Here is a 22,506-nt window from a genome sequence, read left to right as displayed (position 1 = left end):
CTGCTCTTACAGGCTTAAAGAGAAAGTGCCTATTATAAGAACATGTAATTTCCAAAATCAAGACCTCTGTTAGGTCTCTTAGTAAATCAGTTTCATTTTTATCTGCTTTGTACATTGTCAGCTCCGTGAAGAAGCAAGGGTAATACAATCACGTAAAATTTTTAGGACTTAACAAATATATGATAAAAACCCTATTAAACTCGCAATGCTAGTTAGGAGCAAGGCAACACAAAATCTGACTTGTTTTCTGTAGTTGAATGTGCACTGATGGAATGACACAAATGAAAACTTGCTTTCTTCAACAGGAAGATAAATCTCGGTGTAGGAAATAAGGGGCTCTGTTGAGTAAAAAGGTGCAATTTCTACAAGCTCACATTTCTGTAAACACATGCAAGTTAAATTACTTGATAGAGCTTCACTCATTGAGATGCTGTTATGCTAAATCCCCGTCACTCCAGCTCCCCGTAGCACTTTGCTGGCACCAGCAAACAGCTGCTACGTTAATGTCAAGTTGGCCATTCAGGTTACCTTACCCAAGACAAAGATAACCCTCAACTAAAACTGGCAAAGAGAATGAAGTGCAAAGTTATATAAAGTGCAGAACCAGCAGTACTCACAAGTCAGGGAAATAAATGAGGAAGGATAACAGGGACATAGTTATTAACATGCATTTTATGAACCAAATCAGTGTGAAAATCAAGTTTACACGGTTAACAAGAGTAACATTGGATGGAGGTAATTGGCATATCAGACTTCGGAGAGCTTGGAAAAAGGGAAAGAAAGACTGAAAGCTTCTATTTAAAAGAATAAAACCCTTGATTATCTCTTGCATACCCAATTAGTATGAACGAGGAGTTATACAGCTATGCTCCTCGCAGGATCAAAATGCTAGCAATAAAGCTAGCAGGAAGAAACTAATTTACAGTGGAGTAGAACAACCCCAAACACTTTCTAATTTCACCTCTACATTTTTCATGTCTGATAAAAGAAGACCCTTTGAAATCACAGAAACCAAGTTTCTGATTTTCACAGGAATATTTATTTATTTCGTAGGCTTCATGCAACTGCATGCTTCCAAAAAGTATTTACCCTTACAAGTGCCCAGTGGGACGACATAACAAACTTTAAAGAGAAACAACCATTGCTGATTATTACTACACAGGCTTAGTCTACAACCTTCTTGTCTCTCAGACAGTCTATTCTCAAGTAATCAGATATTCAATTTGAAAATCCAAAAATACAGGGACTATCCAGGCATCCTGGTGACGATTTGGAGTAAATTCATACCTGAAGAGTATAGTATCTGATCCTCTCTCAAGAAAAAGCTGCAGAAAATAAGATTCTCACTACTGCTTCAGGAAACCAGGACCGCAGTGATTTCACTTCTTTCATTCACATGCCAAGGAGCTCTTACCACTTAAAAACTAAATGGAAAATAAAAGCCAATCAAATTACAGATTACCCCACTGTACTATTGTTATGTTGACCACTGTGGCATGCACCATCCTCATACACACACTCAGAGAAGCATACAAAAAAAGGCTGCTTTTGCCCTGCAAAAGTAACAGTCTGACGAGTTAAGAGCTCATTGAGAGAGACAGAGAAGTAGAAAAGGGTGTGAAGATTCTGCAAGACTTACACACAGCCTGCTTGCAAGGACTCGGGGAAGCATCAAGTTGGTGATGATTCTCTGCTTATTAGCATGAGTAACAGAAAGGATGGCAAGGAAGAGTAGTGACAAAAAGCTCCTTTTTATCTCATCTGAGTGCCTATTTCACATTTGCCTTACCTTTTCACTCAAGGCCTGTCTTAAAGAGAATAAAATCTAATTATGACCTTTCAATAATATAAGAAAGATGGGAACAATTTTTTTAGTCAAGCTTCTTGCAATAGGACAAGGGGTAATGATTTTAAGACGAAATAGGATAGATTTAGAATGGACATAAATGATAATTTTTTTAACAATGAACATGGTGAAACCCTGGGATAGGATGCCCAGAGAGGTGGTAGAAGCATCACCCCTGGAGACATTCAAGGTCTGGTGGACTGAGCTCTGAGCAACCTGATTTAGTTAAAGATGTCCCTGTTCACAGCAGGGGGGTTGGACCTGATGACCTTTAAAGGTCCCTTTCCAACTCAATGCATTCTATGACTCTATGATAAACAAGTACTTTTCAGTCAAACTTGATGAAGAAGACAAATAATTCTTCACTACATGAAAAAAAAATCTAACAAAGGCCAAGAAATGGAAAGAAAAAAAAAGTCACGTTACCCAGTCAGAAGTCACAAAACCAAATTTACAAGTCCCTAGAAGAACTGCAGTTGGCAAGAGGGTATTGTTGGCTAAATCCTGGCCATGCTGAAGTCAGCTGGAACATTGCTATTGACTTTGGTGTAACCATGCTTCACTTAAACTACTTTGCAACATCGCTTGTTACTCGTTTCCCCACCATGGTTCTTCTGGTGCTTAATAATCCAGCACTCACATTTCCTTGCATAGTGACAGCCTTGAAATGACAAATGCAACGACTGTGCTGACAACAGCCACAGCCATGCTAGGACATGAGGGTGCCAGCCCTGGCTACCACTTGAATGACAGACCTAAACTGAGGAATTGCAAATGCAAAAAGATCAGAGCCAGGAAAGCAGTGCTGGCAAACCTAAACAAGGTAGTCCCACTTTTCCAAGCACTTGCTTAACACCATTGGGTGGAGAAGAGCTCCTGACTGCAAAGTTGAAATACGGTCCAGAATATCACAGAGGCTCTCTAGGTCTCTTCCTATTTTTTTGTTAAGCAAAAGGAATAGTGGTTCAGCATCTATATCTGTTTATCATACAGAGAAAAGGGGTTTTGCAGTATTTCTTCCCCACACACTCCCCATGGAGAAATCCTTGTTTTGCCTCCAGAGATTTGCTAGGCATAGGTTTAGCTGTGCAATAACACCATACATTGAATTTGAATGACTGTAAAGTGCTTGAGGGAATTGTTATAAAGAGCATCATACTCATACCAAGGATTACTTATCTTTGGCTTTCTCATTTCTTCTTCTGGCACGACAGTGGATCACGGAACAGATGTGTGTAGCCTTTGCATTTATTGTCTCCTTTCACTTAAACTGTCTCCTAATGAACTGAGTCCCACCAGTTAAATTTGCAGCATTTACTCCCAAATAACAAGCTACACTGTGCATATGCCAAACCCTCCTGCAACAGGAGAACTGAGACAAGCCAGTGGATTTTAGATTGAGGAAAACACTGGAAATGGTTTGGACAGAGGAATGTCTATTAATGGACTAGACTACAAATAGGTTAGGCAGCCTAAAAACCACAACACAGTACACACTCCCATCCCACAATCTAGTCATGTTCATAATGTCACTAAAAAACATCAACAGAGAGAAAATGTTCCGTAGTATTATTTCATGCACTGCAGGCAGATCCAGTTCAGCTTGGGTCTATACACTGAGAAATAGAGATGTGCAATAGTAGCACTGTGAGATCTTCACTGTGTCCCCTGGAGAAAGAGCTCACTGCTGACAACTGTCCGTCTGTCTGCTTCCCACTACATAAAGTACTTTCAGTTTACTGAGGTGGAGAGATGGGTGAGGTTAGCTGAAGAAGACTGTCAGAGCTGTGACTGCAGTGTACAGAGATCTTACCCTGGAAAGGAGAAGATACTTGAGCTCTGTTGCCTGTTCAGTGCTAAGGGCACATCATCAGGGAGAGAGGAGCAGCATGTATGCTCGGACATCAGGTTTGCCTCATCAGTAGCAACAGCCAGCAGTGTCCTGGCTACAGGAATAATTGGCAACACTAAATCCAAGCTCATTCAAACAGAAACACACAAGCCTTTCAGAGGATATGCCATTGATGTTTTGCACCATTTCCAAAGGGAGAGTCTGGGGATACATTTCTGAGGGAACCACATGACTAATTGTCATATATCTTCCTTACAGACTATCAGAAAAACTAAAATGTTCAGAGGTTTAGAAAAAATATCTTATTAAAAGAGTTGTGGCTGTTTAGGCTAGATAAAAAACACTGTGAGGAGACTTGATAGCAGTCATATATGGAAAAGATAAGAAAAAAAATGTTAAATTATATCCAAGGGAGAATTTTAGGTTAGACATCTGGAGAAACACATTCTACACATAAGGACAACAAAGTACTATAATGGTCTGCCTACTGGGCTGTGGAATTTCCAACACTAGAAGGTGTAAAAAGTTATTAGATAATAGATGTTGGGTACAGCTCGGGTAGAGCCATCTGCTATGAGGCAGAAGCAAGAGGGCAGTGACCTCTGAGTATCCCCTCCAGAAAATGACAGCACAGGTTTTACTATGATACTGTCAGAATGAACTGATGGAGACGCTGTATTTTAATGTAGCACTGCCTAGTGAATCCCCATGTGAAGGTGCAAGGCTTTTTCCCCTAAAAGCCTGGCTTTGTAAAAGCAAAATCATAAATATCGTTGTAGCTCTGGGTTATGTGGTGTGATTGCATGCATTTCTTTGTGCAGCCTTCTGAGTGCAAAGGGAACTGTGTGAAAATAGGTGCTGATTTTGGTTTGGTGTCGTTCAATCGAGGGGCTGCAACCGAAGCCCTTATTCTCTTCTAACTGGTGCTTCTTGCCCAAGTACAGCAGGTAGAGGATGGAGCCAACAAGCCTAGTCCCAATCACCCCACATGCTGCTAGGCACCCTCTGGCATATATTTGCAGCTAGCTATGACATGTACTTAACCAGATACAACCACATCAGTGAGATGATACAGTGAAGTTGACTGAGGAGAGATCCCTGAGGGAGCAGCCTGCCCATGCATAAAACCCGAAGATGCAGTAATCCTGGTATCACCACTACCACCTTCACCGCACTGACTTTTTTCCTTTGGTCACTGTAGGAAAGCCTCATTACCACTGGACTTAACAGGCTGCAAACACTTTGGTCACACCCCATAAAACTGTAAGTAAGGAGATGTTATACACACGAGAAATTGGTCTATCGGCATTAACATTTATCCCTATCTGAGTGAATGGCTCACTAAATAGCTCCATCAGCATGAGACAGCAACACGGTTGCATTTCAGTGTAATACACCTGTGCTTAAATTGTTCTATGAATCCAGACCTTGTCTTAAAACCCCAAGGCCACGCTTTTCAAGCACAGGATGTTAGGAATTATGCTCTTCATTTGTTCACACTTAACTGTAAATCTTTTGGGGTAAGAAGACTATTTAAGGCAGCAGTAGGTGGACAAGACTGCTCTCTAGTATTAAGACGGTTGACTTCTAAGAGCTGTTTCACATCAGGCTATTCAGATCACATTTACTTCTTCATACTAAGGTGGATAATTTACTTCTAAAGAAAACTTCTCCATCCCCTTCCTATTAGAGGCATATTCTCTGGGCAAAATAAAAAGCCAGCCCCCCCCTCCAAGATGTACAATTTTTGTTCTTCATATATCATGCAATTCCCATGCCAGAAAATGAAGGTACTCAAATGCACCTGCATGACTTGGGAATTTCTAGAAAACATTTGAGGTCTCACAGAACTAATATTTGAGATAGAGTTCAGGTAATTTCCTCCTTATCAAATGATCATCAAATGATCATCATGAATCCAGTGTCTTTCATCTGAAACCTCTCAAATTGGAGATCATTTGTTCAGTATGCTTTGTATTGAGAAAAATACAGGCACTGAGCTTCCATGAGGTAATATTAGGTAGCTCTATTACAGCCACCATGCTGGCACACAGGAATCTCAAACCTCCACCCTAACCCCACCCACAGGATTTTATAATTGACTTTCAGCTTACAGATCAAGGGCTCACCTAGGACAGTGTGCAAAATCGTGCTTGCAATAATGTACCCTACATGGGAATACCCTGAGAATGCCTACAGCAGTCTTCCTGGGATTAATGGGTTGGACTAAAGCCAGCGAGCCTAAGCCATGGTCTTTGGCTTAAGTGTTCCTCCTTCAAATCACGTGCAAAGCCAGGCACGCATATTCACAACTTGCACTTCTCCACAACTTACCTAGACCTAGCCCTGCCAACTGTCACCAGCCCCAAATGCCATGGTCCACAGAAGCGTCTGCAACAGACTTTAGAAAAATAAGTTAAAAATAGTAAGGAAAAAGAAAAGACATCATCTCTGCACTGGCAAGAACTTTTCTCTTCTGCATTTGGGATTCACAGTTATATTGCACAAGTCCAAATTCATGAGGCTGTTAAATGTCATCTCCTGACTCATTTAGGCTGCAAAGACATTGGTGCTTTCAGTTATCTTGCTTTTGCCTGCCACTACAGACTACCCCTTTAGCCACCACACACAAAACAGCCACCTCAGATTAGTAACTATTGGCCAGCAGACAATCTCCAGCACAGTTTTAATTGTAAAATTTCTCCTTAATGACTCAGAAAAAGCATAAGCTCTGTGAATCAAGAAGGAAAAAAAAAAACTCACCCTGCATTCTTGATCCAAGCAACAGCAAGCTAAACAGTACTTCACGTCTGTGTCCAGCATCACAGGATTTAGCTGGTGTATCCTGATGTAAGAAAATCACTACTGCATTATTTTCCCAATGTCCAAAATATCACTTGGAAGCCATTGCCTGTCTCATGGGAGCCATTCAGACAATAAAAGTTGTTCCAGAAAACCACACAGCCCTTCCCATGCATGCCATATCACGTTATAAGGACTCTGAATTAACCATGCCTGGATACTTAAGTCAATTCCCCAACTGTAATGCAGTAGATTGCTCACTAAATGTAAAGCTGGGTTTATACTCCCCCCTAAGTAAGAGGACATAAAGGATCCCTTGAAAGTCACTATATAATGCTCCTGTAAGATTTGTAACCGTGCTACTCCTTCTTAATATCTTCTGCAGTGGTGTAACCTTCTCTGACTTTCTTCAGGCCTGAAGACTCTGTATTTAGGAATACCTGGGAGAAGAAAGGCGTTAACGTCTTTGCTGCAGCTGAAATACTTTCTGAATGTAATCTGATATCCTGCCACACTCCAGTAAAATTTACATGTGCATATCAAGAAACCAAATAACTGTATCAAAAACAGAAGTATGCAATATTTCATCAGTTCCCTCTTACTAATTCTTCTGCCAGGTGGTAAGTGCCAGGCATGAAATTGAACTAAGCCTAAGCTTTGAATAAGTCAGTACTGGTATTAAGCCTGTTTTAGAAGTATCTCACCAAAACAGCAAACTACTGAATACAGCAAATTAATGCAATGCAATCTGATCACTGAATAATTCAAATGCATAGTCACATATACAGTAAACTGAACAAGATGAGTTTTAAAAATAAAATTCATAAATAATAAGAAAGGCTAACAGGTGGCCAGGACATAAAGGATAAAGCTTACTTGCAATTTAGATACTGACTTCCAAAGAAGCAAAGGTCTCACTGCACCTGCAGGTGGAAGTCTTGGCATATAAACAAGTTCACTGCCAAAAAAAACCCTTCATGGAGAAAGAATTTCCTTTTAGTGTCTTATCAGCTATACAAAGCTACAATAAACAAACAAAACAAATCCAGCCGTGTTGCTTTTGGGCAGACTAGAACCCACTCTCAGTTCTATTTTTATACCCTCAGCGAGGCAGCTCGCACGCCCTGTAGTTACTTGAAGCCATCAGAAGTCTGCTGTCCCTACAGCCTCTCATCTGTGACCGCTTCCTTTAACTATTCTCCTGCTTATATTTCTTCCTTCTAAAGCAGCAAATCTATGTCCCCATCAAGCAGATGAACACTGACTAAAAAGCCCATACATTTCCCAGAGCAGCAGCACAGCCTCTCTGGCCGTCTTTGTCCGCGATGCCCCTCACTTCCTCTTCGGGTTCAGCCTTTTTGCTTTACAATCCCACAGCGTATGTAGCATCTGCAGCTGTGAATTCTAGGTACCGTCAAAAACGTTACTTGAGGTGAAAATTTCTGTTGTGCGTGAGTAGAAACGTGCACTAGTGCGCAGCGCTGCAAAGTCCTGCCTGCCTCTGCCAGCAGATGCCCTTTTACCGTATCCCCTCACTCCTGGGGACAGCACAGCACTGCCATATTGCTCAGCCCTGCCTGTGTTTCCAGCTCTGCTATGGCCTCTTCACACTCAGTGGCTGCTCCATGTGCATGCAGGCTTGCATCTCGCCAGTCAGTAACTGTACAGCCTTGGGTACCAAAAGAAATTCATAAATGTGCTCTCTGAAGCCTTTTCCAAATACAAAATCACTCCAAGCTGCAACACTATCATGGCTGAATACCCTCCTGAAAATAACCCATGTTCCTGTCTTAGGTGGCTCCCACAACAGTCCCAGAGGGTTTTATACTTCTTTTAGTACTGCAGGTATCCACAAGAACTGGCATCCACAAGAAGGCAGAAGCTGGACCACATGTGCTCTTTGACATCATGCAGTCCCCAAAATCCCAAACAGAGGTGGGATTAATCTGTGGGGGTTTTTTGACTGCCCAAGGACATGAGGGTCTGTCCGGCAAAGGCACTGCTGTGTGCTTGGATCAGCTCTTGTGTTACCTAGAAAGGAGAGTGACTGATGCTCAGTCACTTCAGATTTGAAAGAGAAAGGTTGAGCTAAGGCAACCACTGCTCTTTTTCTGCCTGCAGGCCAAACTGACACTTTGCAGGCAGATCTAGTCCTTCCCTTCCTCTCTGTCACATTTGCAAAGGTCAGCATCTATTTATATATTTGCACTGACTGAGATAAAGTCAATTTGGCATGTGCATTATTGCAGATAAACCCCAGAAAATTAGGCTCACCAAAGACAGCCTGGCTAACCAGCTTGGCTGAAGACATTTCAGCAAGCCCAGAGAAACTAAAGCACACATCCAATAATCAACAGGGACTGAAAGCCTGTTGCCCATCCTCTAGTTAATTACTTGAAACTGTACACATTGCGTCTCAGTCTTTTCAACACAAATTTGATTTTCACCATCAGGCATGTGTGCATCTTGTCTATATGGAGTAGCTTCCGATGGGCTATGGCTTTCACTTAGCTGACCAGACAGAAGAGATGATGTCCTGTTCCAGCTTTAGTAACAGGCTGCACAAAATGGTCCAATTACACAGTGTTTAATTGTCAGAATGGACTCAAAGTGAGGATAGGGGTTTCACTTAATTAAATATTAAGCTTGATTTTTTATCTCAATCACCCTGATGCCAATGGCCAGAGTGTTCAGGATTGAAGGGAAGACTCATGCTCCAAAAGAGCACAATTTGTCAGGTCTCTACAGAGAGTATTTCATATTCCAGTTTATGAAAGGCCCCATATGATACAATTACTTGAATAATTCAGAATATCTCTTTTTAATTGTATTTCCAACATGTAGATGTCACTTCCCAAGATACAACCACTTCTTTGCCTTTTAGTATGCAATATGTTTTCCGTGTCTGCAATAATTAATGTTTACTGCATTTTCATTTTGACTAATTATATGTAGACCTATCCTGGTTTCAGCAGGGATAGAGTTAATTTTCTTCCCAGTAGCTGGTACAGTGCTGCATTTCAGATTTAGTGTAAGAATAATGCTGATAACATGCTGACATTTTAGTTGCTGCTAAGCTGTGTTTATCCTAAGTCAAGCACTTTTCAGTTTCCCATGCTCTTGCCAGCGAGTAGGTGCACAAGAAGCTGGGAGGAAGCATGGCCAGGAGAGGTGACTTGGACTAGCCAAAGGGATACTCCATACCATAGGATGTCATGCCCAGTGTACGAACTGGGGGAGTTGGCCAGGAGGGGCCAATCGCTGCTCGGGGACTGGCTGGGCACCGATCAGCAGATGGTGAGCAACTGCATTGTGCAGCACTTGTCTTCTCTTGCTGCTTCTTTCTCTCTTTTTGTTATCTTCCTTCTCATTACTATATGTCAATTATTAAATTGTTCTTATCTCAGCCCACAATAAGGGAGTGACCACTCACTAACTAGCTGTGTGGTCCTTAGTTGTGGGCAAAGGTTAAACCATGACAAGCTCCAATCAAGAATACAGTTTGAACTACAGCATGCTTGAGGAGAAAAAAAAAAGGAGGGCAAAAAAGAAAAAAAAAAAGGAAGAAAAGGGGCAGCACCAAGAAATTTCCCTGATTTCTAATTAAATACAATTCAAAAGAAGTCAGGGAGATAGTATTTTGACAATAGAATTAACGGAAGTAAAGGTAAGAGTTGTTTAATAAATGTCAAGAATGCAGGCACTTCATGCCCCTACTGAAGACATCCAGAAAAAAGATCAGGGCACACATGACAGCAAATATTTCAATGTATTTCTCCAAGCAGCTATTAATTACAGAGCTTTACTGAGAACAGAGTACTTCAATAAGTTAGACTGGAAGCAAAAAGTCTTCCACAGTCAACAGCAAAGACAGTAATTCATGCCTCCTGGCAACACCGCAGTCCACCAAATCCTAACTCCCTTCACTTCAAGTGGCTTCTCATTTCACACATGATTTTTGAATCACCTGTGCCTAAAATTGGTCCAAACAACACACAACGTGTGCCCTAAGCAAGTTAACACTTGACAGCGTTCACACTCCTTACACAGCTGGACCCTCACACTCCACTCTGCATCTTCACAGCAGACACACTCCCACCTATCCCTTCCTAGTCCCTGCTGCTGCCAGATCTCAGCCTTTACTTGAATCAAATTGCCATTTTCTTCCTCAGGAGAAAAGCCTGCAGACTCTACACCGAACTCCCTTTCCAAATTTGAATTACTGTCCTGAAACAATTACAAATTATTCTACTAGCTGCCATGTATAACTCTAAGACCAGGGAATTTGCTTTGACACAGCACAAGTACCAGCATCAGGAAAGGATGTGATAAAATCTGTTGTCAAAGAGGAAAACTGTGAGCAACTAAGAAAAAATTAAACAAGCTCCCAGAATGTAACAGGTATCCCGAATAAAAACCACAACTCACACTGCACAATCATAGAATCATTCACTATAACCCAATAAAACATTCACCCTGACAACCCAAAAGATGTCAGACAATGTGTCCATCTTGCACTTACAAGTAGAGTGATTAACTTTTTCCCTGCCTTTATATTAAGGACAAAAATTTAAATTCCAATTAATAATGTCGAAAATACTGCTTTTCTCCTTATCACAAGGTATCCAGAAACAGTTCTCAGTTTTCCTAAATTTCGTAGAATCAGAGAATGGTTTGGGTTGGAAGCGGCCTTAAATATCATCCAATTCCAACCCCCCTGCCATGGGCAGCGACACCTTCCACAAGACCAGGTTGTTCAAAGCCCCATCCAGCCTGGCCTTGAACACTGCCAGGGAGGGGGCTTCCACAGATTCTCTGGGCAGCCTGCTCCAGTGTCTCACCACCCTCACAGTAAAGAATTTCTTCCTAAAGTCTAATCTAGATCTACCCTTTTTCAATCTGAAACTGTTGCCCCTCGTCCTATCACTACACTCACCGATAAAGAGGCCCTCCCTTTCTTCCTGTAGCCCCCTTCAGGTACTGGAAGGCCACTATAAAGTCTCCCTGGAGCCTTCTCTTCTTCAGGCTGAAAATTTTATTCTCTAACTCAAAAGCCGATGAGTATTAGCTCACATGATTTTGAGTTACATCCCAGCTACTGCTGCGGTTACACCATGTTTACTCATAGCATCTAAAAATTACTGTAGGAATATATGGAAGCCTGGTTTCTTCCATTCTAGTCAGACAGTAATAGGTGGAAAATTTTAGACATGCTTTCTGTTGTGCCTCAATATAACGCAACAGGACAAGAGCTGCATGGCTAAACTTCCAGGCTGAAGAGCAAGGAGAGGAAATGGCCTCAAGTTGCACCAGGGGAGGTTTAAATTAGATATCAGGAAAAATGTCTTTACTGAAAGAGTGGTGAAGCACTGGAACAGGCTACCCAGGAAGGGTACACCCTGGAGGTGTTCAAAAAACCTGCTGATGTGGCACTTCAGGATATAGTTTAGTGGTCATGGTAATGTGGAGTTGATGGTTGGATTAGATGATCTTAGAGGTTTTTTCCAGCCTTAAAGATTCTATGATTCTATGTCTCTGTCCTGTCAGGGACAGGGCTGCTGAACACTCACCAACACAACACAGTTCTGTTTTCTGTAAAATAGTCAGACCACAAGGGAGAGGAAATACATTTACAAGTTACCTGTGGCCATTGGTGGCCAACCCAAGACAAGGCAGCCTGGCTATTCTGAGGTTTAGCCAACCATGCTACTGATCTCCACTGTAGTAGGGTCACCTGTGCCTCTGAACTCTCAGTGTCCCAGATATGTATCAAAATTACTGGCTAACATTGAAACTTCTACATGAAAAGCTGTAGAAAAATAGTAGGTACACAGTAAGAATAACCTCTCGTGGTTAATATTAAACTACGCCTACAGTTGTAGGCAGACTTTATATTTTTTGTCTCCTAATAATGAGAAATAATGCTGTAGATCACAGCAGGTTAATACAACAAAGCTGCTGTCAAGAAATGTCTGATTTTAATTGAAATGACAGTGTATTATCCAATAGCTCCAAGTAATGCCACTGTAAGATGTGCTGGAGACGAGATGTAGGTGGGATGCCCCTGCCCTCATTGCATGCTAGGGCATCTTCTAGTGGTGAGCCGCATCCTGGCCACATCTTCTGCTGAGCGTTAGGTATTGACCATGAACCACGAACAGTTTCTCTCCAGAAAGGGAAAGATGGTGCAGTCTACGTAATATTTCATCTTCGTTTAAAAAATAAATAAATAAATTGATTCTAGAAATCAGAGCAAAACTGACACTGAGAGAGGGGGAGAGTAAGAGGAGCCACTTTCAGCAGCTGGAATTACTGGTTCACACAGAACACCGCAACTTCAAATTTTGTTCTCACAAACTGAAGTGAAACACGGAACGCTGTTTCCACATAAAAGCTTTTTTCTTTTGCAAGTTTCCCCCTTGTCCAACCAAGAACTCAGAAAACATAAGAGGAGGAATATAATCAAGCAAAGTGTGAGAAAAAAAAAATAAAGCTACCAACAGAGCTGATAAAAAAGTTGCAATATTACATTAAAAAATGATAAGATGCAATGCCATAACACCACCAAAACCTTTTAACCTTTTCACTTCAAAGAAAAATTGAAAAACCAATGAACTGATACTAAATTTATGTTTTGATGAAATAGCATTTTTACTGGAAAAGCATTCTATCAGAAAATGTTGAACCAGCTGTAAGAACTTTATCTAAAGATTACTCAGAAGAAAAAAATATTCTATTTTGCATTGTTCACATTCAAAAATAAGTGACATTTTAGATACTACGTTCTGACATATATATATTATTTCTATGTAAGTCTCCATTAATGCATGACCAGCCTATTCTAGGCCATAAAATACAGTAAGTTTCCTATTTAGTTTTGAGTTACTTTATTCCATAACTTGAAAACTGGTTCAGGACTGAGAAATCTTTTGCAAGCACAAAATGGCTTAAGCCCAGCAGATTGATGTGGATGGAGCCTTTTTTATATATTCCGGAGGAAATATTTTTTCGATTAAATCAACATAGCTGCGGCCATTTACATTCCTGTTAAACCCCTTGAGCATTTCAGAGTATTACCTATATTTTATGAGTGGTTTTAAGCTTCTGGATACTTTTGAAAGGAATATTTATCTTCACAAAAAATCGCTTGCCCGTTGCTAGCAAGCTAATAGACAACATTCTTCAGAGTAGAAGCCTGAAAAATTTAGACGAGTATTTTTCTTGAAAGAAAGAGGTAGAAAAAGACTTCATTTTAGAATTTACTGCAAATAAATTTTCCTAAGCTTTTAAGCCTAGCAGGATTTCATCCAACAGAGGTCTAAATAATTCCTCTGGGCAAAATACATAGGAATAACACACCAAGTTAGAGTCAGCAGTACTTGCAAGGAAAGAGGGAGCTGTAGTGAGTAGCATTTGACAGAAATGAACTGCCCATCAATTCATTAAAGGAATAGCTGGCACCAGTCCTAGAGCTGCTTTCTAGCATTGTTCTAGGGTTGGAACATCATAAAAATGCACCTTTTCCATCACCACCCTACAACACTATCTTCTCATCCTCTTCACAGCCTGTTTGGCAAGCCTAGGGACACTGAAGCCCCAGCTCCTTAGCTCATGTTGTCCCTCAGCAGCTCGTCTATCCAAGGGCTCCCAGATCCTTGCTTTCAATCCAGCCAACTGGTAAACTCTGATGATAGGGCTTGGAAGTCTGGGTACCGCTGGAGCTCTGGAGACCTTGATTCCTCTCTAACTGGCACGTGCCACTCTGAAGGAGCCCATCCGGTAGTCTGCTCTTTTTTGTGAAAGGAGCAAGGTACCACTGTGGTCAGGCACAGTGCTAGGTTTTAATCCAAGGGAAGCCAAATCTGAAATCCCAAATGCATCACAAAATCACAGAATCACAGAATGTTAGAGGTTGGAAGGGTCCTTGAAAGACCACCTAGTCAAATCCCCCTGCAAAACAGGATCACCTAGAGTCGGTCACACAGGAACATGTCCAGGCGGGTTTTGAATGTCTTCAAAGAAGGAGACTCCACAACCTCTCTGGGCAGCCTGTGCCAGTGCTCTGTCACCCTCACAGTGAAAAAGATTTTCCTTATGTTCATGTGGAACCTCCTATGCTCCAGCTTGCATCCACTGCCCCTTGTCCTTTCATTGGACGTCCCTGAGAAGAGCCTGGTTCCGTCTTCGTGACATTCACGCTTAACGTATTTCAAAATATTCCTGAGGTCACCCCTCAGTCTCCTCCAAGCTAAAGGGACCCCGCTCCTTCAGCCTCTCCTCATAAAGGAGATGTTCCACTCCCTTCATCATCTTAGTTGCTCTGTGCTGGACTCTCTCAAGCAGTTCCCTGTCCTTCTTGAGCTGAGGGGCCCAGAACTGGACACAATATTCCAGATGTGGCCTCACCATGGCAGAGGAGAAGGGGAGGAAAACCTCTCTCAATCTACTGGCCACACCTTGCGACCTCCCTGTGCCAGCCCAGGTGGGGCTTTTCTAAAATGTTGGAAAGGACTTACACGTACAGAGCAGTTGCTGCCAAGATCTCTGTGTGATACAAAGTTCACAGCTCTGCCAAGCATTTCAGTTTTCTCCAATAAACCCTGCAATATTGTGACAGCACATCCTACTAATCATCATAAAATAGATTTACAGCTGCTACTCTGCGACATACCGTAAACTTTCTACCACTCTCAAAGCAGGGAGAGAAATCCACTCCAGCCAGGCAGTCCCTTTCCAGCTACACTGCAGGAAAAAAGAACTCGCCATGCACTTCTTTTCAGCATGGGCTTATTATCTGAGCATTTGCAGGACACAGCAGCTGGGGAGCAGCCCAGGGGAGGCAGAGGTCCATTAATCGGTTCACTGCAACAGGCACACCTGAGTGACAAGACAGCAACTTGGCAGCCTCAACAAGACATGGCTGTAATACCTCTCCTCCAGACGATGTCTTAACAACAGAAAGTGGCTACTCTTATCTCCTCCCTACAACACTGCAGCTTCCCTTCACTTTTTCTTCACTAAAAAGAACTCATTCAAAGTCATAACTCTGTTCCTAAGATCTGGAAGCCACATTTTTCTAAAAAAAGAAAATTTTAAAAAAGGAAAAACAAACTTTTTGAAGTTTTATTTGCAGGATAAGTTTAACAAGAACTCTGCTACACGTTTAACTGAAGCCACAAGAAATTAAAACCCTGGTGTGAATGGCTCAACACTGACTGGCTTAATAAAGATCTATGCCTTTAATTTGAGAAATTAAAGTAATGTGTAAACCAATTAATACATCTGCATGTTTGGCTTGCTTTATATGCATAACCACATACAACATCTCTCCTTACACAAAATTCAGTACAATAAATTCATTATTTAGCATCAGGTTATAAATTAATCAAAAATACAAGACGCCCAGATCAGTGTTATGAATTTGAAGTGCTCAAAACCCCTGCATTTAACCCAAAACACCTTTGCTGAGCAGCATCAAACCACTTCTAATGCTCAAAACGCAGCAAGAAACCACAAAGTCAAGCTGACAGCTTCTGTAATTGGGCTCACATTGCTTGCCATCAATAAACTTCATTAACTTGGAAGTAACCTGGACACCTTCATACAAAGCACTGTCACATCTTAGCTGAACGGATCTGAAATGAAGCAATCCTAGATGAGAGATCATGCTTCCAGTGAGCGCAATCACTGACTGAAATGCAGAAAGCACCTTCTTAAAATAACCAGAACTTAGCTTTTACAAATCATCTCATCCCGTGTATATCTGCACACCTGAAAAGTGGCCAGCGAAATATTTACATGCATACCAACATTTTACAATTTTCAGAACACAGAAGTAAATAAGTAGACGAGACTGCTCTGTACCAAGAAAGGAAGATACAATTTCTTGATGAACGTTTGGTATATTTATACTCACGTTTACCATGTTATCATTCAGTATATTAATACTTCAGGCGAAAAGAAAAAAAAAAGTTACTAACCTGTGGAAAGAGAGAGTAAGTTGCATTGTCAATAGTGACAGAATACAAAAATTCCCCATCAAACCAAAGGTTCTTTCCCATCGGGGAGTTCAGCTTTGTCATAGCGAAGAGCTGCCCAGGGTCACAGCATTCTTCCAGCAGTTTCCTAGGGAAGGCAACCAGAAAAGATCTGTATTAATTAAAGCCTTGGCACTCCTCCTCTAATGACCATCCCTTCCACCCAAGATCCTACTACTCTCAGATGCTCCAAAGCAACCCACTCATCTTCCCAGCAAGTGGATGAACCGTGGGTGACTTTTTTTACTTAGAGAAGGCTCAGAAAACCTGATACTGTTTTTCAGAAAATCTCAGATATAGTAAAAAATGTCAACCTCCATTCACTTCTGTGTGGCATAGAAAGAGAACCAAGATTCAGCAAAAGAAATCCCATCCTTTGCAACCCATTCTAGTGAATTGAAAAACTGGTCTCCAACACATACAGAAATCAGAGAAGCTCCTTTGAGAATTAAATCTAAGATGTATGAAAATTCAGTACTAAGGAGCAGGCCTCCTGAAACACCAGTTACGTAACTTAAGTATGGAGAAAATTGGCATCTCTCTCCAGTTACTAAATATCCTTTTGCTACATTCACACCAGTACTAGAACCTGCCTTCAAACCAAGCACAACTTGAGTCATTCCAGTATGATTTATAGAGAGCAGATATTATACTTCTCATTTCCTCACCGAAACTGCATATCCTCTTACACATTCATTTCCCTAAAATACATATTACTCAGCTTGAGCAGAAACTTGTAAACTGGTGAGGTGGTTAAAGGTCATACTGAGCAAAAATTTTGCATTGCAGCAAACTCAGCAATTAATATCCTAAAATAGAGAGTGAGAAAAAGCTCGAGATATCTGCAGGGCACAAATATTCTATTTTTCTGAAGCCTGCATGTGAGTAGCTCTCTACAGGAAGGGTGACACTCATATTGGCTTACTTTTAACAGCTGTATGTAAAATATACATTACAGAATTATGCCATTACAGTATATTAATACATTATTACATACATTTCTCATTTATTTTAAAGGGAATCTTAAAGAGATTGATGTAATTTCCAGTGGCTGCATAGGAGTTGCAAGTCGCAAAGAGAAAAACATCAGTTATTAGTGACTACTAAAATGCTTGGTATAGCTGTTCTCTGTGAAAGAGATTTTATTCAAAAACATGAAGTCATTCAAAGAAATGTTTAAATTAATTTTTTAACATTTTTGAAGTCTTGAAGCTATTTTCTTCTCTAAAAATTAATATTTTAAAAATGTTTTCCCCCATCAAAAACTGATTCTGCCATAAGTTAATAGTTTTCTGCAACTGTGTAAATACTATTTTACATACATACTTCAGCTGAAAATTTGATGAAAACAGCAGAGTGGATTTGTCCTAAACTTAGCAGAAAAGGCAACAGCTTGACAATGTCTACTGGCAAACAGAAAACCTAGGGATGTCAGAGCTATCTGTGAGCCTTCCTGCTGGGGAAGTGCAGTGATTTGCTGTGGTTCAGCTCCAGGGCAGTGATGTCCCCACTCGTAACAGGCTGAGCAGCCCCTCTGTCCCCACTGGCAGCTGAAGAGGTGAGTGACTTTTACAAAGACTCAATCAGAAGCTTATGACAGGCTGCTGCTTCCTGCCTCAAAATTTCAATGTTTTGTCCATTTTAGCCCACAGTGCTGTACTGCAGAGTGTGATGTTTCCACCACATCTTCAGACCTTACACTGCGAGGGTAACAGGGCTCACGACCAACTAACTTGTTCCTTTGGGTTTTCTCCATACACATCTGAACTCTGCCATCTGCATAAATAACTGTTTATGAAAAGATGTAAATCGCAGTGCTCGCGTGTGTAAGTCAATCCCAAGTTAATGAGCTCTAGGACAAAACCATTCTAGACCCCGCAATTCAAGAAAGATGCACGTAGATGGCAGAGGCTCCAAAGGAGAGCCACAACGATGATCAAAGGGCTGGAAAATCTGCCCTAGGAGGAAGACCTTAAGAAGTTAGATCTTGTCTCCCTGCAGAACACAAGACTCAGAGGCAATCTCACTCATCACAATTTTCCAGTACTTGAAAGGTAGTTATGGAGAGGATGGAGGTTCTCTCTTCACAAAGAGCCACGTGGAGAAGACAAGAGGCAATGTGTACAAACCCTGGGGGAGGTTTCATCTTGATATAAGAAAGAGTGGGAACAATGATTCTGCCCTTTGCAGAACTGGGTTGTCTACCTCAGTGCAGAACAGAGCAACATGTTGGCCATCATCCTCCTGCTGATGCCCAAATAAAGCCTTCATCCTAGAATTGTGAAAGTCAATCTAGAGAAAATTTGAAATCTCTCACCAAATAACCTTTGCAAAACAGTGTAAGACAGGCATGGAATATTGTTCCAAATAAAAGATTTGAGATAGGAGAGTTTTCTGGCTGTCCACAAACTCCAGTTTGCAGCCTTCGGAAAATCATTTCTTCTCTCCGTCAAGCAGAAGGAAAATAATTTTTGCCAATCTTTCCCCTCTTTTTCTTTGTATTTTCTATCCACACAGCAACTTTTTCAAGAAAGCATAAGGTAATCCAGCTGGAGCTTCAACTCTTCATATAGTTGTTTATTACACAACTGAAAAATGAAATTAAAATTTCGAAGTGAAATCCTGAAACTCATACCTTCTCTGGTCTGAGCAAGAAGCACAAAAATAACAGATAACTCAGTGGAAGAGTATCTAGGGCATGTTATATATTACTGAATCATTCCTTAGCCAAGGTAAACTGATGAACTAAGGAACAGCTCTTTGCCCCATTTCCCCCTCCCTCTCAGCTATTAGACTAGATATATTATACCCACTCCTTCCCCTCCCCAAAAATGCATTCTTCTGGTTCCCATTGAATCCTACACTGATAAACCTGTTATGAAAAGCAATTAGTGCCTCCTGGGAGGTTCACAGACAGGCAAGTCACTAGTTCAAATGTGCATCTATGTATTAGCACAAAAGTCTTGTGCACTGATTTATGCTTTCTGTCAGAAAAGAATAATTATTAAAAGTATCACATTATTCAGTCTCTTTTTCTGATCCAAATCCCAAAATTATGAAGCGAGAAAAGCTGCATAGAACACATGCATTAAAAAGCAGAATGGATTCAAAGGTGAACACGAAGCAGGGTACTTTCCAGGATCAGAAAGTCTGAACTGATTTGCTGAGCTTGATTAAACTGCACAGGTAAATATTATGACACAATTTGCAAAACTGGAACAGCTTTTAGTCAATGATTTTTTTAATTCATTGCAAGCATTCCTTCACTTACAGGACACAGATAATGTAACTTTGATTCAAAGTTATCTCCAATCCAGAGGAGACCTCTGTCCTCTGACAATGAGGAAATGAGAGGATGTAAAGCACTTGAACACTGGTGTTGAAAAGGCACTGCGGGCTCTAACATCTGAGAGCGCTTAGGAGACAAATCCCTACTTGTGAGAGAAGCAGGAGAAAAGTTACTTTGAGAACTTCACTTTAGGCCTTGAAGATTTCATCTGGAATTGGGCACCAGGCAGGCGATTAGCTACAAGGCAGCATCAGCGGTGACGTTGCTCTGCACATCAACTCCAGCAGCAACCTATGCACAAGGTGGGAGCTGAGCAGTACTTTTGAATCATAGAATCATTAAATTTGGAAAAGACCTCTAAGATCATTTAGTCCAACCATCAACCCAACATTACCATGACCACTGAACCATGTCCCACCGTGCCACATCTACACATTTTTTGAACACTTCAGGGATGGTGACTCCACCACTTTCCTAGACAGCCTATTCCAATGCCTCATCACTCTTTCACTACAGAAATTTTTCCTAATACCTAATCTAAACCTCTCCTGGTGCAACTTGAGGCCCTTTCCTCTTGTCCTATCGTTAGTAACTTGGGAGAAGAGACCAACTCCCACCTCACTGCAACCTACTTCTATGTAGTTGGAGAGAGCAATGATATGCTGACCATATTCCCACTGTATGCTTTGTTGAGGTTACACCAGCAGACACAGCACACTAAAAAAAGCAGAATGAAACAGTTGGTGCCAAGAATCCTACATGCAATTTAAACAAATCCCAGACATGGGATTTACTGCAGACTAACTCTGCTCTGACTCCACGAAGAGACTGTGAGTGGCTGTAGCATACTGAGTGTGTTACTGAAGTGCAGCAATCGGGGACAATCAGGAAATTTGCTCAAAAGCCCACTTCTGATCAAAGTGCTAACATAGGCATCCTCCTCCACCTAACAGCAGAGAGGAAGCCAGATGTCCTTGCAAAATCTAAAGCTAAATTCATTTATAAAATCAGTGAAAGAGCCTGCATAAAAAAAACAGACTACTTATTCTTCATCTTAAGTCAATGAACTTTTCAGTTCGATTTCAGTTATGACTCCGTAGCTAGCTTGAACACCCCAAACAGCTTAAAAGTGGCAAACATAACATCTAAAAGCAGAAATAAGCAATTCCACTACGGGTTGTCAGCCAGGAGGTTGCTATCACTTTAGCTATCACTTCTCCACAGGTGGAGCAGGTCCTGCCTCCCCAGCACACCACGGTTTCTGCAACTCTCTTTGCCACACCTGTCTTGTCATGCTGGGCTACACGAAGCACATAAGCACCATCAGCATGGTGCAAGGGATGGCAAGCAAAATTCTTCCTCTCAATTTTTTCCTTTTAAACCCACGCATGGGGGATGTAGTAAACCAGTAAGGAAAATAATCAGGTTGACGGAGAGCTGTTTGTCAGGCAACAGCTAGAGGAGGGCAGCTTCACGAAGGAAGGACTGAAGGCTTAAACCTGGTATTAAATTAAGCAATGGGGAGAGGGTGCGTGGCATGGCACAGCATATGGGGTGCAGAGATAAGAATCTCAGGTGAGGCTAGTCAGGGCTATTAAGATCTACTGGTGCCCTGCCACTGGCAATGCTACCAACATGCCCTTCTCTGCTCCAAGGGGACAGCAGTTTTATAGCAAAACCCCCGCACGCACTTGCTGACCCCATCCAGCCCTGCAGAGCAGTGCCTGTTGCACACTTGGGAGCAGGACAGACAGGAGAGCCTACAGCTTGGTGCTGCTCTGCAGGTCCTGGCAAGCACCAGCAGTCCCCACGCGAAACAAGGGCACTAATTCAACCAATGCTCAAAAATGGTAAGACTTATTATTACTGTTCCATTACAGCTGGGCCATAACGGCAGCATTAAAATAATGGCCACGGTTCAGGTCCAAAATAACTGGTCAAACCAATTGCATTAGTCAGACTCTGCTCAGCTGCCTCGATTTAGAATCACAGAATCATAGAATGTTCGGGGTTGGAAGGGACCTCTAGAAATCCAACCTCTCTGCCTAGTCCAACCTCCCCTGCCAGAGTAGGATCCCCTAGGGCAGGCCACATGAGATGGCATCCAGGTGGGTTTTGAAAGTCTCTAGAGAAGGAGACTCCACAACCTCTCTGGGCAGCCTGTGCCAGTGCTCTGTCACCCTCACAGTAAAGAAATTTTTCCTCATGTTGAGGTGGAACTTCCTATGTTCTAACTTAAACCCATCACTTCTTGTCCTATTACTGGGAACCACTGAGAAGAGATTGTCTCCTTCCCTTTGACACCCACTCCTCAGATATTTATATACGTTAATAAGGTCCCCTCTCAGCTGTCTCCTTTCAAGGCTAAACAGCCCCAGCTGTCTCAGTCTAGTATCATGGCAGCCTACAGCCAGTGACTACAAAACGGAGCCCTCCTGGCTTTGAGATTACAAGACTACAGCATTTGGTCTGACATAAACCTCCTTTTCTTCACACTGCAGTTCACATTTACCTCAACTTCTCACATTTTGCTTTAGGATCAAATGAATCTGAACATCCAGAGGAAAAAACATGAATCTGCCTTTGGAGTTTCAGTTGGTGTCAAGGCAAAACTATCAGCCCTTCGCTCACATTTGTGGCACTGCTGAAATCCAGAGTATAGGGGGTTGCTTGGGTTCGT

General features: G+C 41.7%; 1 protein-coding gene across 1 annotated transcript in view; it reads right to left on the bottom strand.

The window, feature by feature from the left end:
* Positions 1–16,783, bottom strand: part of LOC104270896 (alpha-N-acetylneuraminide alpha-2,8-sialyltransferase-like) — a gene marked incomplete at its 5' end in the record, with an annotated part of 43,591 nt that extends 26,808 nt beyond the window's left edge. The window contains 2 exons of the mRNA XM_009865440.1: positions 16,481–16,625; positions 16,741–16,783. Of these exons, the coding sequence (XP_009863742.1) occupies positions 16,481–16,625; positions 16,741–16,783 (188 nt within the window). The remainder of the gene's footprint in view (positions 1–16,480; positions 16,626–16,740) is intronic.
* Positions 16,784–22,506: the final 5,723 nt, after the last annotated feature.

Source organism: Apaloderma vittatum, unplaced genomic scaffold (assembly GCF_000703405.1).
Source record: "Apaloderma vittatum isolate BGI_N311 unplaced genomic scaffold, ASM70340v1 scaffold4400, whole genome shotgun sequence".
Classification (NCBI taxonomy): Eukaryota; Metazoa; Chordata; class Aves; order Trogoniformes; family Trogonidae; genus Apaloderma; species Apaloderma vittatum.
Note: the sequence above shows the minus strand (reverse complement) of the source record. Positions and strands in the feature narration are given on the sequence as shown.